The sequence below is a fragment of the Natrix helvetica genome (assembly GCF_964273705.1).
Source record: "Natrix helvetica genome assembly, chromosome: Z".
Lineage (NCBI taxonomy): Eukaryota > Metazoa > Chordata > Lepidosauria > Squamata > Natricidae > Natrix > Natrix helvetica.
Window position 1 is genome coordinate 56141494 of NC_138554.1, and position 18634 is coordinate 56160127.

At 37.4% G+C, this 18634-nt stretch overlaps 1 protein-coding gene across 3 annotated transcripts in view; it reads left to right on the forward strand.

Annotated features, from left to right (window-relative positions):
* The window catches only part of LOC309381977 (charged multivesicular body protein 3), a 36286-nt gene extending 30286 nt beyond the window's left edge, over positions 1-6000 (forward strand). For all 3 annotated transcript variants that reach the window (XM_081933377.1, XM_081933375.1, XM_081933376.1), the window contains 3 exons: positions 1972-2093; positions 2413-2527; positions 5519-6000. In XM_081933377.1, coding sequence (XP_081789503.1) covers positions 1972-2093; positions 2413-2527; positions 5519-5658 — 377 coding nt within the window. In that variant the 3' untranslated portion in view covers positions 5659-6000. The remainder of the gene's footprint in view (positions 1-1971; positions 2094-2412; positions 2528-5518) is intronic.
* The last annotated feature ends 12634 nt before the right edge of the window (positions 6001-18634 follow it).

Below are 18634 nucleotides of genomic sequence, written 5' to 3' on the forward strand. Positions count from 1 at the left end.
GCTATCCTGGTTTCACATTATTAACTGGATTTTTGAAAAGGGACATACACATTTAGAGGTACTAATTAGTTTCAAGTTATCTATGCTAGAATACAGTGGTGTGATGGCGTAGTAGCTCTTTGTCTATATAATCAGGATAATGCTTCTGAAAGAAGACTTTGACCTTAATTAAGCAAAGAATAAAGATCATGGATTACAATGTGAAAACATAAAATTTGTTAAACTCTAGGGACTAATAAATTCAGAGCACTGATTTTTCTTTTGGTTGGGCAGGAAGGAAGTTGAATAGCATTTTAAAAATTATTCAAATGGAAGTTGAGTATTTTTTCCATTTGCAAGTTATCCATGTTCTCTTTTTAAAAGATATTTTTCCAAAAGTTTTAATGTTAGTTTTTCATACTGGAATTCAGAAGGGGTTTATTTTATACTAAATTGAGATGTCCATTTTGTCATCATAGATTATACAATTTGGAAAGTGAAGTAAATTAGACTAGCACCAATAAGAAACACAGTACTTCTAAAATTTCCCATTTAAAAAAAATTAAAAATCAGCTTTACAATTCAAGAGAATAAGTTAAAAAATTCATACATACATTTTATACCACAGTTGGAAAATGCAAAATAAAATCAGCAAGATAAATATCAGTAAATATACAAAATTTAAACCAAGCCTTTAAGTTAAAAGTAACAACAGGGTGAACATACTACTGAAACACGTGGGAGAATGAAATTTCTTTAGCACTGAAAAGACAGTAATGATGGTACCAAACATATAATTAATGAGAATATTCTAGTTTTGGGAGAGGATTATCACTGAAAGGCCCACTCCCTAATCTTATAAGAGGGGAACTGTCTGCTCTCCTTTGATAGGCAGCTCTTAGTAATGATGAATTTGGTTATTGTGAGCTATCAAGGGTTTGGTATCATTTCTAGTTTGATCACAAATTAAAAGACTCTAAATCACTTGGAGAAATTCTTTTGAGTGAAACAGAGAGAATGTGGCAATAAAGGGGAAAAAAGAAAGATTTTCTTATTTCCATAAAGTAGGCTCAATAATGAATTTGTACTGGTATTCTATTAGATTTGAGATGATTTTCCTCTGAAAAAGGAGAATATTTGTAGCTCAGAATTAAATTAATCCTTGATGCTCTTTGAGCTTGATTGTTTTTATACAGACATTTTGTTACCCAAACTAGGTAACATCATCAATGCTAGCAAGGAGTGGGATTTCTTGTCAGTTAGCTTGGTTAATGAAACATCTGCATAAAAATAACCAAGCTCAGAGAACACCAAGGATTCATGATTTTCTTCCACCTGCATTCTTGCCTTGCAATGTGCTTAGTTGAAATGTGTACCAGAGATTTTAATACATTCCATGGAGGGTGCGGGGGGGGGGGGGGGGGAAGGTTCAGAAGCAGCCCAATTAACATCCTCAGGAAAGTTGGTGTAAAAAAACCATATTCAATTGGGGTCAGAAATGTAGTATTTTCTGTCAAAAAGGTAATTCTAGGTTGCAAAATAGCATGTAATATTTCTAGAAATTACTTCTACTTTTTGCTTAAGAAGTAGAATTTGCTGATCCACTGATGTAATAAAAATGTTAACATTGCTCATTTATTATTTTAGTTGTTGAAAACATTACTGAAAGGGCAAAATAAACCACGTTTAGCACTTTACAGTTGTTTTGCGTTATTGTATTTATGGAATATTATTTTTCCTTGATTGTACAATTTAAAGTATTATAGAACAATTGGAAAAAGGCTGGACTTTTAGAGACATATTCATTCTTATGGATCTTTATAAAATTAAGCTATGAGGAAAAATATTACTATTTTGTAATCTTGAGCATCCTCACTCCCCTCTGAATTAAATAGGAAGCTTTATCTGGATGGCCATAACAATCTTGATGCCAAAGATGCTCTTCCATTGATCTCAGTTTGATTTAAAACATTCCATGCTTCCTCTTGGCAGCTGTCCTGAGAGTAGCTGGTTCCCTGCAAAAGAGCACAGAAGTCATGAAAGCTATGCAAAACCTAGTAAAAATCCCTGAAATTCAGGCTACAATGAGAGATCTATCCAAAGAAATGATGAAGGTGAGATTAAAAGTTTATTTAAGTATAATGGGTGTATCATTTGCAAATTTAAAATGTAACAAACTATAAGAGAGATGCAAATGGATTTAGAATATGGATTCTCTATTTGTGCCTCCTGATTTCATGGTCTCACCTGCCCTTTTCCTTTGTAGATTTAAGATCAGCTCAGAGCAAATGCTTGCCATACATTCCAGTCCATTGAATTGGTGAACTTAGTTTGGTATAGTTAGATCTTTTAAAGGTGTGATTGGGAGGATTGGTTTCTTCTTATCATGTACATATAAATAACATTATGATCTAATTTCTGCATATCCTTTAGGCAGGTATCATAGAAGAAATGCTAGAGGACACTTTTGAAAGTATGGAAGACCAAGAAGAAATGGAAGAAGAAGCAGAGCTAGAGATTGACAAAATTTTGTTTGAAATTACTGCTGGTGAGTCGGGGTATAAATGTCCATACAGCTTTACTATGAATCACATTTTATTAATGGATATATAGCTCTTTTTTCTTTGCCATGCCAATACTTTGATTAATTTAAAAAATTATTTTTGGTTTTGTTAGCTAAATTTAAATTTAAATTAAATACTAGTATACATATATGATTTAAAGTATTCTTGCTTGTATTGATTTTAATCATTCAGCATTTACATTATACAAGCATATTTTATTAGATTAATTTATTATATTTCTTACAATCATGATGATTGTATGGATGTCAGAAACTTGTTTTGTGAGGGAAAAGTTGGGCAATATTGTTCACTGTCTCCAATTATCAGTTATCATGCTGTGTTTTCTCTAATAGATGTGGTAAGAGTGTCAGAAATTCATAACATTGCGATTTTAAAATTAGAAACAGACTGCATTCCTTTGAAGTCCATATCCAATTCCATTTCGACCTAATATTATGTTCTAATATGAATTTATCCCCTACAGAAATTTCACACCCTTTATTGATAGGCTGTAGTATATTTAGTAGTAAGAAAACAAGGAGTAGTTGCACAAGCAGCAATGCACAAGATATGGAGGGGGGGGCACGGCCCCACCCGGGAGCAGAGAGGAGGAGGCAATATCAAAAAGGCTCAGGTCACAAAACATCTGAAATATTATTGCAATTGTTGATATACTAGAAAGTGACAAAGAAAGAGTTGATTGAACATGTTGTTGACACAAAGTAAGAATTCTGTTTATGCTATCCTTTACATGTTATTTTTAAAATTGTAAAAGTGTGAGATTGGGGGGGGATTTCTACTGCCAACATGGAAGCTACTAAAATTTTCTATGTACCCTATTACCCTTTTCCCATAAATGTTTTTAAAACCAATAAAACTTTTTACAAAAGAAAAAAAGAAAACAAGGAGTAGGAAATATATTCCAAACAAGACATTTTTATTAAAGCCATGTAAAAAATAATAATAGGCAAAACGAACTGCTTAAATTAATCAAGTCATTTCAGTAAGAATCATACATTCCCTAGCTTTTCTCAAGTCCTCTTTTAAAGACTTCAGTTCCTGTGTTGGTTGGAAAATTTTGGGAACTGAAGTTTGCATATCTTAAGATAGTCATGGTTGAGAAAGCTTCTTTAAACATTGTGTTATGAGAAGTATTTTATAACAATCATAAAAGTTAATATAATCTATACAAGCAAAATACATAGAAAATCATTTTCACTTCATCTTGAATGCACAAATATTAATGTTGCTAAATATTTTTAAGCAAGATATTTTTCTAGTTTTTTCTTGCTAATGAAGCATTTTTCTTGTGAAAATTCTTCGTTTCTTATTAGCTTTCAGTCATGGTCTAGATCTGTCCTGGTTGTGGAGTCCTTGTTTCTCTGTGTGTTTGGTTGTTTTCTTGTGGATATTTCTTTACTCAACAACGTAACATCTTCAGTACATAGGAAATCATTTTCACTTCATCTTGAATGCAGGAATATTAATGTTGCTAAATATTTTTTTTAAGCAAGATATTTTTCTAGATTTTTCTTGCTAATGAAGCATTTTCCTTGCTCTGTGTGTTTGGTTGTTTTCTTGTGGATGTTTCTTTACTCAACAACGTAACATCTTCAGTAGTAGACAGGAATGGGGTTTGCTCTCTGTTTATATGCAATGGCTTGCTTTGTTTGCGTTGGTGGGAGTGCTGTTTTCTTCTTAGTAGTTCTTTGATTAGGCTATTGTTTATTGTATGACTGCTAGTCTATTATTACTATTCCTGATGTTAATTCCTGCTCATCAGGATTATTGAAATCAACTATCAGAACAACAATCAGCCAAGAAAACAACTAAGCTCAAAGAGTACCAATGACTCCACAGTTTACCCTGAGCTACATACATATATTCTCTTCAATTTGTCCTGGTTTTCAGATGTTCTTTTCATGCTTCATAATGTTCTTGTCTTGATAATATTTGGTTCATACATAGTAAGTCCTTTCCAGGTTGGGATATAAAAGGCCTATTTAGGGAACCGTGGACATGTTTTTCCTACTAATTTTCTTCAAGCTTCTTTGCTCAAATACTCATGTTCACACCATTTGGTTATTTGGATAGTTGGATTCATCCCAAGATACATTTAAAATTTTGATTTTGAAGACTTATAGGCAGTGTTTTTAGAATGAATTCATCATCATCATCATTGGTTCCTTTCAAATGAAGCACATTGGGCAGCAAGCTTCTTCCACTGAATGCTATCCACATATAATGAATTAATTAATTTGAAATTTATTCTCAACTTCCAAAGCTTTAAGTTGTTGATAATGGCAGGCTATAGTTCTAAAGGTAAAAATTTGTAAATTGAGTTGTACTCAGAACAAATTATATTAATTGGGGGTGGGTGGGTGTAACAGCTTCCAATAAAACAGATAGTTCTGCCAGTTTGTTGGTTGTGAAGTTAACATTAAGTTCAGTAAGATTTTTACAAGTTTACATGTTTAATATTCGCTATTATATATCCTAAAGTTCCTTAGGTTGTTTTGCCTGGACATCTAAGGCCCCTATTTTCTTTGGGTTGCTTATAGCTCCCAAATGTATCTTCTGCAGTGGAGAGCAACACTTCATTGAAACTGGTCCATTAATAGAATGAGGTTGATGTTACCCTTTGAACAATATTAAACAAGAGCTATACTAGAAAGGGTTTTTTCAGATCCCCCCTTTATTGTTTTAATAAATAACTCAAAGTAGTGGACATACCTCTCATACTCCTTCCTCCTTTTCCCACAACAATCACATGAGGCGGGTTGAACTGAAAGTGAATGACTGCCCCAAATACATCCAGTCAGTTTTCCATGTCTAAAGGCAGGACTAGAAGTCACTGTCTCCTGATTTGTAGCCTGGTGGCTTAACCTTTAAACCAAACTGGTTTTAAGATGATTCTTGTATATTTCAATGTTTCTTTTTGTTGCTCAGTTGCTTGCTTTGATGTATTTCTGCAGGAGCCTTGGGCAAAGCACCAAGTAAGGTTACAGATGCCCTTCCAGAGCAGGAGCCTGAAGGGGCCACAGCAGCTGTTGTAGATGATGAAGAGGAAGATATTGAAGCTATGCAGTCAAGATTAGCTACACTTCGTAGTTAAAAGAAAAGCAGTTGCACAGCTGGATTCATCTCGCCATAGGCAATTCTGTCATGCCTTTATAATGTAAATCTTCCTACAGAAGTTTTTCCTGTATATATTCTATTTTTTGTGCGCTTATGTTCAGAAATATTTTTTTTAACCCTTTTTGCCACATCAATGTATGTCAGGTCAAAACATCTCTGGCATAATAAAGAGAATCTAGTATATTGTCAAACAAAATAAAATATGTATGATTTACCTATGATTTCCTCAAATGCATTTTTGGATTGCACATATCACGGTAGCATTATACAGATTTTTAAAGCACTAACTGGATTTCAATAAACAGCTTTTAATGCTTTATTACAATCTCAGCTGAGAGTAATAAAATTGGTAATAGTTCATTACAAATAAACAGTGCAAAGGTTGCATTTCAAAAGGGAAATTACCTTACTAAAAAGAAGAAACTGCCTAGGCTTACAGTCCCCAACATGGTACTTAGAAGCACCAATATGCCCATTGATACTTTTCTCTGCATCTGGCAAAGTTCTTGGTCCAATTAACATTTTATATTTTTATATCGGGCCATTAGAATGGAATCAATGTTTTGGTTTCACTTTTTAAATGTAGGGTAGAACAGTGCAAGATTCAGACTTTAGTTATCTGTATCTCAAAACACGCCTGTGGATCCTTAAGTTTCCTAGAAATAAAAATGGTGGCTTTCCTGGTTATTGACGATATTTACTATTAAACAAAAATGGGTGATTCCTGGGAGTGTCTTGCATGACAAAAGTCCCCAAACTGTCCAGCACATCAATCCCTTCATAAAGTTTCAGATTATTCATCAACCTTCCAATATTTATTATACAAAAACAAGCAGAGGCACCATTTAACTAATAGGCAGCCATTTTGCAAAGGTGGCAACATCATGTTCCCAATTTCCACCAGTAACCAAAACTTGAAGCAGGTCAATGGGAAGAGATTTGTTAACTGAGTTGACACGTTGCCTTTGCCATATTCTGCGCTTATTATATAAATTTACTCAGTAGGGACCTGTTTTATATCCAAAAACTACACTTTTAAAATGGCCTTTGATATGTAGGAGAGTAGTCAGTGGGGTAATAATGTTGCTGGTGTACAAGAGGCACATTTCTGGCAGTATAATATTGAATGATTCCAGGAAGGGTGTTTGTCAGAAGAACAATTTGGGGTTCCAATTCAAGCCAGGATTGTGCAAGAATAAATAAAAAAGAGATCCTGAAGCTGTGAGGAAAGAAAACAATTTATTCCTAAAAACAAAGAGTTTGCCTTTAGAGGCAGCTGCAGAAAAATGGGATACAGCGACACTTTTTATAGGGAACTGTGTGACTATGATGTTTATTCTTGTAAACATGCAGTTCTGCTGGGAGTTTTGAATTAATTCTTACTTGTATTTACAGACCTTATGTTTTGCTATGTGGATTAGGGTAACCTATTTGTGGCTTTGAGGAAGTTTCAGTAAAAGATTTTCTCCCGTTTGCTATTTTTACTTGATTAATTTAGTATCAGCTTGACTGAAAATTATCTAGAGGAGACATCGATTCTCAGACAATTGTGGATTCTGTTAATATTTTAAGGAAAGATGGAAACAGTACAAAGAATAATATATATTTTGATGTAAAGCTTCTCAAAGTGTGCAGTGGAAAGTAAGTGCATTAGGCATAACATGGATTCATTGCCATCAGCCATTTAGTTGTGTTCAACTTTCAATCATTCTATGGATCAGCATTCAGCACTCTACATGCCCCTCTGTCTCACACCACCTCCTTCAAATCTATCCAGATCGTCCCGGTGTCATCCTTTATAATGTCCAGCCAGCGAATACTAGGCAACCCCTTCTCCTTTTTCCTATGATCACTCCTAGGATGATTAACAGTTTGCATGACATGGCCAAACTAAATACTAGCATTTGGCGATCTTATCTCCTACTGGTATTTTTGTGAGATTCGGTCTAGGACTTCTTTGTGATTTTTGCAGTCTGTGGGATGCGTAATAGTCATCTCCAGCATCATAATTTAAAGGCATCCACATTTCTTCTATCTCCCTTTTTCAGAGTCGAAGTTTATCACCCATAAGTAGCAATTGGAAAAATGTATTACATATATTATTGCAATTAATTGTTAAAATTATTGCATATAATTTTATGTGTTTCATATGTTAAACATAGTTATATTACCACAAAAAGGAAAAAAAATGTACTTTCAAAAAGCTGGTAATGTGATCGTAGCTTCAGACTGAAAAAATGGGGCTATGTTAAGCCATGCTAAATAAGCATTATCTTGAATGAACTATCCCAGATTGCAGTCCACAAGTACACCAGTGCTGAAAGAACTACATTGGGAAATACAGAGTGTGTGAAAAGTACATTTGATACCCGTAGGGTACAGGCTGCAACTTTCTGACAGAAAAGGGAGTGAGTTTTCTACATATATCACATTCTAAAGTGATATGCTAAAAGAATATAGAGCCCCCATCTCCCCTTGCTCAAATTTTCTTTTAACTTTTAAAATGTCTATGGAGATGTTCAATCATCCAAGTCATGGTTGCCCCAAAGGTGCTTTTTCAGAAGACAACTGGACTTTCTTGGTTTTTCTTTGAAGATGTTTCACTTTTCATCCAAGAAGTTTCTTCAGCTCTGACTGGATGATGCGGAATGGAATGATTTGCATTCTTTTAGAGAGCCGTGGCAGACTACAGGAACCATTTGCACTTCAGTTTGAGGTGCAGACAACACAGACTCATCCCCAACAACCTGTACATGTCTTTAACAGTGAAGGGACACAGGACAGGAAAAAAAAACATCCTGCAGCCAAGAAGGCTCCAATTTGCTTTACTCAGGTGACACTGAGGACACAGATAAACCTGCAAGTTTATCAAAGATACTTAAAAAGAATGCAAAAGACCAGATGTCTGCCAGGAATATTTCTAAATATGTGGAATCAAATAATATTTAAAATGTTAAAAACTTTGGAGAATTTTGCCTTAAATACTATAAACTGTTCAAACTGTCAGTGTATAAAAAATTATGAACTGGAATAGCCATAACAACAAGTCAGCCAATGAGAACTGTTTAGTGACTGAGACACAGGATTTGTTGTGAGCCATGTGAGATGGCTCGGAGCCTGGGCATGGCTTATCTTAACTGTTCTGTGTATATAAGAGTTTGTTTGTCCTTGCATGATTGTTCTTGGTTCTGGCTTCTGTTCCTTATACTTGCTACTTATTCTTCTCTCTACCATGCTGCAAGAGCTCCATGGGTGTTGTATACATGCATCATGTTTTATATTCTTGTATATAAAGAAGTTTCTTCTACAAACAAATCCTGCTGAATTATTTGCTTATGTGCTGGCTGGATCACTACAAATTCTGACACAAACCTCATTAAGTTTGTGGAGAAATAATAATGTTATTAAAATGAATATCACCCCAATCCCTACAACCATTCTTCATATGTTTTTAGCTTCCATTCCCTTAATCATCTTTGTTGCTTTTCTCTGCACTCTTCCCAGAGTCTGAACATCTTTTTAACATTGTGGCTACCAAAAGTGCATGCATTATTCCAAGCGTGGTCCTACCAAGGCATTATAAAGTGATATTAATGCTTCATGTGATCTTGATTCTATCTTTCTGGTAATGCAGAGAGATATAATTTTGATTTACTGAGAATGCTTTGTGGGGGGAGGCTTTAGTTGGTTTGTGTGGTACACTGATTCATTTACAACATATGGTTGTATGTTGTAGCCTAATTCTGCACCTGGACTGGCTGATGATCCTTTTTTAAAATTAGGATCCTTGACCACTTACTATCTTGCTGTTTGGATGTTTGACTCTCTTAAGGCAAGCTGGCTGGAATTTGTTGTCTTGTTTCTTTCCACTACATTTCCACCCATTTAATAAAATAAAATAGGAATCCATATCTACTCATCACTTGCTTAAGAAACTAATTTGAATCATATCAACAGGTTTTTTTCAGTATCTAAAGATAACAATAGAGCAGAGTCAATTCTGTTTTGAACTATATTCAAGATATCAGTTAATAAATGAGAATTAACTGATCCCTATGTTTTTAATAAATTCATTCTGAGGAGGATGAGTTACATTTTATAAGATCTCTTGTCGTTCAGCAACCATTCAAAATTCTGACAGCACTAAAAAAGGAGATTTATACGTGGTCCTTGAAGTCCTGGCCATTAGAGCACCCTTGTGATCACATGATTGCAAACTGGGTGCAAGGAAACTGGCTCAGATTTATGAAGGTTGCAGTCTCCCAGTATCACATGACCTTTTGTCACCTTTCCTGTTGGCTTTCCACAAGCAAGTCAATGGAGAAACTGGCATGGAAAGTCACAATTTGCTCCAGTAATTCACTTGTACACTCACCTGCTTAGTAACAACAACACCCAGGCTCATCAAGCTCATGCCTCATACACCCAAGCACACTTAGTAGCAGGTATTCCTGACCCTACCATGATCATGCTTCATGGATCATTTATGACCACCTTGTTCATTTTATGTCCATCATAAAAAAAGCTTATGAAATTGAGCTGGTCATGTTGGATGCCTCGACTTATGACAGTCATGACTGATGACAGAAATTCCAGATTCTGTTGTATTTCATTAAGTCAAAAACTACCTGTAATAAAAACTGATTTCTTGTGAAAGCATGATTTCACAATGGAAACCCTGAGCAATTGTATTTGCATATTCTTTAGTGTAAGAGTTTAGGTTGCTTTCTATTTAGAGGATCTTTACTCAACCATTTTCCTAGTAAGGCAGTATATGTGATTAAATGTTTATGATTTACAATTGCAAAATAAAATACATTTTTTGTATCAAATATATTTGTTTTGTTATCAACAGCTAGAAGAAAAACAAATATCTGGACGTTATTATTTCCATGTAGCTTTTTCCTAAATCATCATACTTCATCTTGATTGGGCAGTTGGGAGATTAGTTGGCTAACAAAAATAGCATAATTAGAGGTAGTTCTGAATTTGGTGGCTATAGTCATTTATGAATTTTAGGAGGAGTGGTCTAAGCAGATAGGAGGAGCTCTGTATTGGCAGATCAGAACCCACCTTTCAGATTTCCTATGAAATTTGCAAACTCTGCCCAGACTATTAAAAGTTTTTTAAAGAAAAAAGGCAACTCATAAGCAATTAATTAAATCATTGGACACAAAGAATGCAAGCCCAAGCATGTGAAAATATTATAGTTACATATCTGATATAATAAAAGAGTAAATGCTAAATAAAAAAGTAGTAAAAGTAAAGGAATAAATTGGAATTAGACCCAGGAAAATAAGATCAGCCAAGGCCCTTCCAGCTCGTTTCCCGCCCAGCAAAATTCATATGTTCACTGCCCAACAGTTATGTTACATAATCCAGTGTTTTTCAACCTCAGTGGCTGGGGAATTCTTAAACTTGATGCCCAAAAGTTGCTGAGATTGAAAGATAATTCTAACCGATGGAGCCCCGTGATTTAGAGATGTCCTGATCCCTGTCCAGCCAACAGATTTGGCATGATATCAGCGGCAGGACAAAGGCTATCTAGACGCTTGTTTTACTGTTCCTCCCCGGGTGCCACAGGTGAGAAACCATCACTGGCAAGACAGGCCAGGAAAACACCTTTTCAAATTCTGCATTGGCACACATTTCTTCGTAATGTGCATGGTGCCCAATGGCTTCTGTTTTTGGATTCCAACTGCCACTGCCACTGCTACCACCAGGAGACAGAGGTGCACAGGAATTGGAAAAGAAATTGGATGACTCAGTGACTGTCTCCCTGATCAGGTCTGGGAATGGCTTGACCCCGAGCTTTATAGCTGCCCGACTGAAGGGCCACAGAAGAACATAGACGGCAGTCTCTGAGGCAGCATTAGAGAAGTGCTGTGTCTTAAAAGATCAGAAGAGTAGCGCTGGCATCGAAGGAAAAAGTCCTTAAAGTCAGCAGAAGCGACAGAAGCCGTCCCACGGCAGAGCTGCTTCGCTGAAATTTTATGGAAACCGGGTCTGGACTGGAAGGAACATCTCTTGGGATATGGCAGTGGTGGGATTAAAATAATGTAACATTCAGTTCTCTGCCCTAATGACTGGCTGGGTGGTCATGTGATTGGGTGGGCCTTGGCCAACTTGATTGGTCTCACCCTTAGGAAATTTCTCCTAAGTCCAACTCACAATAAAATAGCACAATAAAATAGCACTGTTTCCATATTTAGAATAGAATAGAATAACAAAGTTGGAAAGGACCTTGAAGGTCATCTAGTCCAACCTCCTTGCTTAGGCAGGAAGCCCTACACCACTTCAGACAAATCCAACATCTTCTTAAAAACTTCCAGTGTTGGAGCATTCACAACTTCTGGAGACAAGTTGTTCCATTGATTAATTGTTCCGTCAGGAAATGTGAAGGGCTCCTACAAAAATGAGGGGGGTCAATCTATTTTCCAAAGCACCAAAAGGCACGACAAGAAACAATGGATGGAAACTAACCAAAAAGAGAAGCAACCTAGGACTAAGGAGAAATTTCCTAAGGGTGAGAGTGAGACTAATCAACCAATAAAATAGCTTGCCTCCATTACACACAAGCAACACAGTTACAAGATAATTCAAAATCTTTACAGTCTAATACTGCAAACTAATTCTTAAATGCTGAAAATGCGATCAAAACAGAACCCTATTCCAAATTAATAAAACCAATTCTGCTAAGTAGAACATGTATTTAAAAAGACATAAGAACTCTGACAAGAAACTCCTGCTCTGTATTAACATTTTAAAAACTCCTTCCCATGCCTAATCATGTCAAGAACAAGGCGAGATTCAACCTAGAAATAAGGAGGAATTTTCTGATAGTGAGAACAATCAACCAATGGAACATCCCTAACACAAACATTGTTGGTTGTGGAGATGCGGGTGTAGGTTTGGTGAGGCTATGCTGAAAGATCTAGCTAGGCTCCTTGGAATATCATCCATCCCCAAATGGAATAAGGAAGCTTCAGAGACTCAGATGGACATCTCAGACACTAAACAAATACTACACAATTCATATACATTATAATTACATTCGTGACAAAAACAACACTTTTAACCATCATATATAGTATTTACAGCCCACAGCTCTCCCATCTGATTTTTCTAATAAAATTTACAACAGGATAGACTCATCCCTAAGACTTTGCAGCTCTCTCCTGAGGATTGCACAAGCAAAACCTGAGGATGGAAGTCTGAAATAAAAGGAACATCACATCTGACAGATGATTGTCCAGTGCCTGGAGGAACAACACTGAAGCTTAGCTGGCAGTTTGGAGATCATGATTATTAAAGGATCATCTCATTTCCCCCCAAATTTCCTTTTTGGAGTTTTGAGATCGTTATAAATGCTCTCAGAAAAACACTACCAGTATTATCTAACCTGGTCTTGTGCAGGTGTGTTTTTCTGTATGAGTGTTTTCCAATTTTTAAGCAGCTGCCAGTGAAAGTATGGGCAGTCACAATCTGTTAGAAGGCAAAATGATGAGCTTGTTCCTTTTCATTTCATATAATCTTCATTTTTAATAAAACACTTCATGTCACTCACATGATTAACTTCCTACCTACTGACCGCGTGGCTTTTTTTTTTTTTTTTGCTCCTGAAATGGTGGTAGACTTCTACCATGAACCTGCTGTCTCTTTCTTTTACAGATAGATTAGACATGCTGGAGCTTCAGAAGTAATGGTTGCAGCCATTAAAATAGCTTTTAGCATAATGCTGAACTAAGGCAGAGAGAAAACAGGCACATTTTATTGCAGCAACTATGAATGACTATGAAAATAACTTTAATAAGAAAAATGCACAGACTGATTATGAGAAAGATGGACACACCAGGAAAGGGAAAATCCTAGGAGAAAATCCGACTATCTGAAGCTAGGGATGGATAAGCAGCTTTGAAAGTGATGTATAAATGCAATTTTAATAATTTGCAATTTGAAAGCCAAATCTGGCTCTAGGTTCTGCCTCGGTTTACCTTTCCAATAAGCAACTGAGTCGGAAGATCATTAAAAAGCAGTTTATTAGGGTACCCTGATAAATTTGGATCTCCCTATTAAAAAGGGAGAGAACACCTTGAGCCCCATGTTTCCCTTCTTTTTATAGTTAACATAACAAATAAATTGCAAGAGGAAAGCTGATTGGACAGAAGGTCAGTTATCCCCATGAGTAACCCCCTCTTTGCATAGGAAATCATTTGCATGTAGTCAAACATGTTAAATATTTGTATCCCATAATATCACACATGTTCATTAAAATGAGGTCTGATGTCAGAAAAAGCCTAATTGTAAAGGAAAAGGTTGCTTAGAGTTCAGGAAAGCCAGACCCCAAGTTGTACTAACGTAGAAGAGACATTAAAAGTCCAAATTCAGTATGTCATATTCCCAACAATTACCATTCTGTTCAGAGATGTGTAATATATGCAGGAAGTATAGATCATCCTGTATCATCCTAAAGAAATAAGATACATCTAGAAAAAAAATGGTCCATGAAGAGTTAAAGAACTCCCAACAAAAATGAATGCCCTCCATAGGTGGTATACATACCCAGAAATCTGCTAGCTCTAAACATACAGCAAGGTTGAGGGCATTTGAAGAGAGAGAGAGAGGAAAATAGCCTTCAAATAGGTGACCTACTGTAGTTGTAACATTGGCCATTTTGTTTAGCATATTCCATGCTATACAGTCTCTCTGCTCTATGGAGCAAGAAATCCTTTTGTAGAAAGAAAATGTAAATACAAGGTCAGTTATCCCCATGTGTTACTATCCTCACAAACTGCTACACCCAGTCTTCTGCAAATGTTCCCCTAAGGTTCACCAGATGCATTTCTCTAAGGTGTAGTTAGCCTATAAATTTCAAATACATGGAACATAAACAAGAAATGCACATAATAAATTAAGGCATACAAATAATTACATGCATACAAACCAATACATCATCCCGATGTTCTGTTAAGCTAATATAGCATCAGTCCCAGGACAAAGTCAATCAATCATATGCCAGTCCAGCAATGCCAATCTTGTTGTAACTCAAGGTCAAGTAGGTCAAGTAGGTTTTATTTGTCATTCCAACAATATATAGTACAGTACACAGTAAAATGAAACAACGTTTCTCCAGGACCAAGGTGTTACATCAGACAACACAGATGAAAAATAAAATTCAGGACACAGAACTACATATAGCTCTAAATCTAAGAACTTAGAGAGAGAAAAATACACAAACTAAAAAATACACAAGCCAAATACACAAAAAAAGAATACACAAGCTAAGTACAAGTATTTATGGTTCCAGTTTCTTGTGTTGAGGAGTCTGATGGCTTGTGAAAAAAACTGTTACACAGTGTGTTTGTGCGAGCCCAAATGCTTCTGTACCTTTTTCCAAATGGCAGGAGAGTAAAGAGTGTGTGTGAAGGGTGTGTGTGGTCAGACACAACGTTTCTGGCTTTATGAATGCAGCGTGTGGTGTATATGTCCATGACAGAGGGAAGGGCAACCCCGATGATCTTCTCTGCCGTCCTCACTATTCGCTGTAGGGTCTTGCGATCGGAACGGTGCAATTCCCAAACCAGGTGGTGATGCAGCTGCTCAGGGTGCTCTCGATGGTCCCTCTGTAGAAGGTTGTGAGGATGTGTGGTGGAAGCTGTGCCTTCCTCAGTTTCCTAAGGAAGTAAAGACGCTGTTGGGCCTTCCTTGTTATGGAACCGGTGTTGAGGGACCAGGTGAGATTCTTCACCAGATGAACACCAAGGAATTTGGTGCTCTCTATGATCTCCATGGAGGAACCATTGATGTTTAGTGGGGAGCGGTCGTGTTGTGTCCTCCTGAAGTCAACAACCATATCTTTTGTTTTGTCTACATTCAGAGACAGGTTGTTGGCTTTACACCAGTTCGTTAACTTCTCCACCTCCTCTCTGTATGCTGTCTCGTTATTCTTGCTGATAAGACCCACCAGGGTCTTGTCATCAGTGAACTTTATGATGTGATTCGAACTGTGCATTGCTACACAATTGTGTGTCAGCAGGGTGAACAGCAGAGGACTGAGCACACAGCCCTGAGGGGCTCCAGTGCTCAGTATGATGGTATTAGAAATATTGTTCGTGATCCAGACTGTCTGAGGTCTTCCAGTCAAAAAGTCCAGGATCCAGTTACAGAGGAAGGTGTTCAGGCCCAACAGGGTCAGCTTCCCCATCAAGTGTTGGGGAATGATAGTGTTGAATGTTAAACTAAAGTCTATGAACAGCATTCGTACGTATGAATCTTTATTTTCTAGGTGAGTGTAGGCTAGATGGAGTGTAGTGGAGATGGCGTCATCGGTGGAGTGATTTGAGCGGTATGCAAACTGCAGAAGATCCAATGTTACAGGCAACAGGGTCTTTATGTGCATCATGACGAGCCTCTCAAAGCACTTCATGATGATGGGAGTATGTGCAACGGGACAGTAGTCATTGAGGCAGGACACTGATGGTTTCTTCGGCGCAGGGATGATGGTGGTTGTCTTGAAGCACTTTGGGACAACAGTGGTGCTCAGAGAGATGTTGAAGATGTCAGTGAAAACATTTGCCAGTTGGTCTGCACATCCTCTGAGCACTCTGCCAGAAATATTGTCTGGTCCTGCAGCTTTCCGTGGGTTGACTCTGCTTAGAGCTTTCCTCACGTCAGTAGTGGAGAGATAAAGTATTTGGTCATTGGAAGAAGGTGTGGTCTTCCTTCCTGTCACATCGTTCTGTGCTTCGAAACGGGCATAGAAGCTGTTTAACACATCTGGAAGTGAGCCATCACTCTCACAGGCAGGTGTTGTTGTTCTGTAATTAGTGATGGCTTGGATGCTCTGCCACATACGGCCTGTGTCTCCACTGTTCATGAAGTGTTGGTGGATGCTCTAGGTATGTGCATGCTTTGCTTCTCTGATGGCCCGGGACAGATTGACTCTCACTGTTCTTAGGGCTGCTTTATCACCTGCTCTCAATGCAGAATCTCAGGTTTTTAGTAGAGCACCCATCTTTCCAGTTATCCATGGCTTCTGGTTGGGGTGTGAGATAATTTTCTTGGAAACTGTGACATCATCAGTGTAGTTGCTGATGTATAATACAATACAATAGTAGAGTTGGAAGGGACCTTGGAGGTCTTCTAGTCCAACCCCCTGCCTAGGCAGGAAACCCTATACCGTTTCAGACAGATGGCTATCCAACATCTTCTTAAAGACTTCCAGTGCTGGGGCATTCACAATTTCTGGAGGCAAGCTGTTCCACTGATTAATTGTTCTAACTGTCAGGAAATGTCTCCTCAGTTCTAAGTTGCTTCTCTCCTTGATTAGTTTCCACCCATTGCTTCTTGTTCTACCCTCAGGTGCCTTGGAAAATAGTTTGACTCCCTCTTCTTTGTGGCAACCCCTGAGATATTGGAACAATGCTATCATGTTTCCCCTAGTCCTTCTTTCTCTTAAGCTAAACATACCCAGTTCCTGCAACCGTTCTTCATATGTTTTAGTCTCCAGTCCCCTAATCATCTTTGTTGCTCTTCTCTGCACTCTTTCTAGAGTCTCCACATCTTTTTTACACCGTGGCGACCAGAACTGAATGCAGCATTCCAAGTGTGGTCTTACCAAGGCATTATAAAATGGTTATTAACACTTCACGTGATCTTGATTCTATCCCTCTATTTATGCAGCCTAGAACTGTGTTGGCTTTTTTGGCAGCTGCTGCACACTGCTCACTCATGTTTAAATGGTTGTCCACTAGGACGCCAAGATCCCTTTCATAGTTACTACTACTGAGCAAGGTATCATCTATACTGTACCTTTGCATTCCGTTTTTGTTGCCTAAATGTAGAACCTTACTCTTTTCACCATTGAATTTCATTTTATTAAATAGTGCCCAATGTTCAAGTTTGTCAAGATCCTTCTGTGTCTTAAGCCTATCTTCTGGAGTGTTGGCTATTCCTGCCAGCTTGGTGTCATCTGCAAATTTGATGAGTTATCCATTTATTCCCTCATCCATATCATTGATGAAGATGTTGAAGAGTACTGGGCCTAAAACAGAGCCTTGGGGTACTCCACTGCATACCTCCCGCCATGTAGATGCAGTTCCATTGAGGACTACACGTTGAGTGCGGTTGGTCAGCCAGTTACGAATCCATCTGGTGGTGATGCTGTCTAACCCACATTCTTCTACTTTATCTAGTAGTAGGTTATGGTCTACCTTATCAAAAGCCTTACTAAAGTCCAAGTAAACTATATCGATGGCATTCCCCTGGTCCACTAATTTTGTCACATTATCAAAGAATGCAATAAGATTAGTCTGGCATGATCTGTTTTTGACAAATCCATGTTGGCTTTTGGCTATTACTTTGTTTGCTTCTAGGTGTTCGCAAATTCGTTGCTTGATTATTTTTTCCAGAATCTTTCCTGGTATTGAGGTCAGGCTGATAGGTCTGTAGTTTCCTGTATCTATTTTTTTCCCTTTTTTGAAGATGGGAACCACATCAGCTCTTTTCCAGTCCTCTGATAGTTCCCCGGTGTTCCAGGATCTCTGAAAGATATAATTCAGTGGTTCTGAGATCTCGTCTGCTAGTTCCTTCAGAACCCTGGGGTGTAATCCATCCGGTCCTGGTGATTTGAACTCGTCTAGGGTAGACAGGTGCTCACTTACCATTTTCTTCCCTATTTCAATTTGGGTTCCTAATCTGATTTTTGTGGTGCTATTTTTGATAGGTTGGACTGTTTTATCCTTTTGTATATAGACAGGTGCAAAACATGAGTTAAATAGTTCTGCTTTCTCTCTGTTGCTTGTCACCTTCTTGCCACTTTCTCCCAGCAATGGACCAATTGTTTCCTAACTTTTTTCTTGTTTTTAACATGTTGGAAGAAGCTTTTTTTGTTAATTTTTACTTTTGTGGCAAGCCTGTCTTCATTGTGAGCCTTAGCTTTCCTCACTTCATCT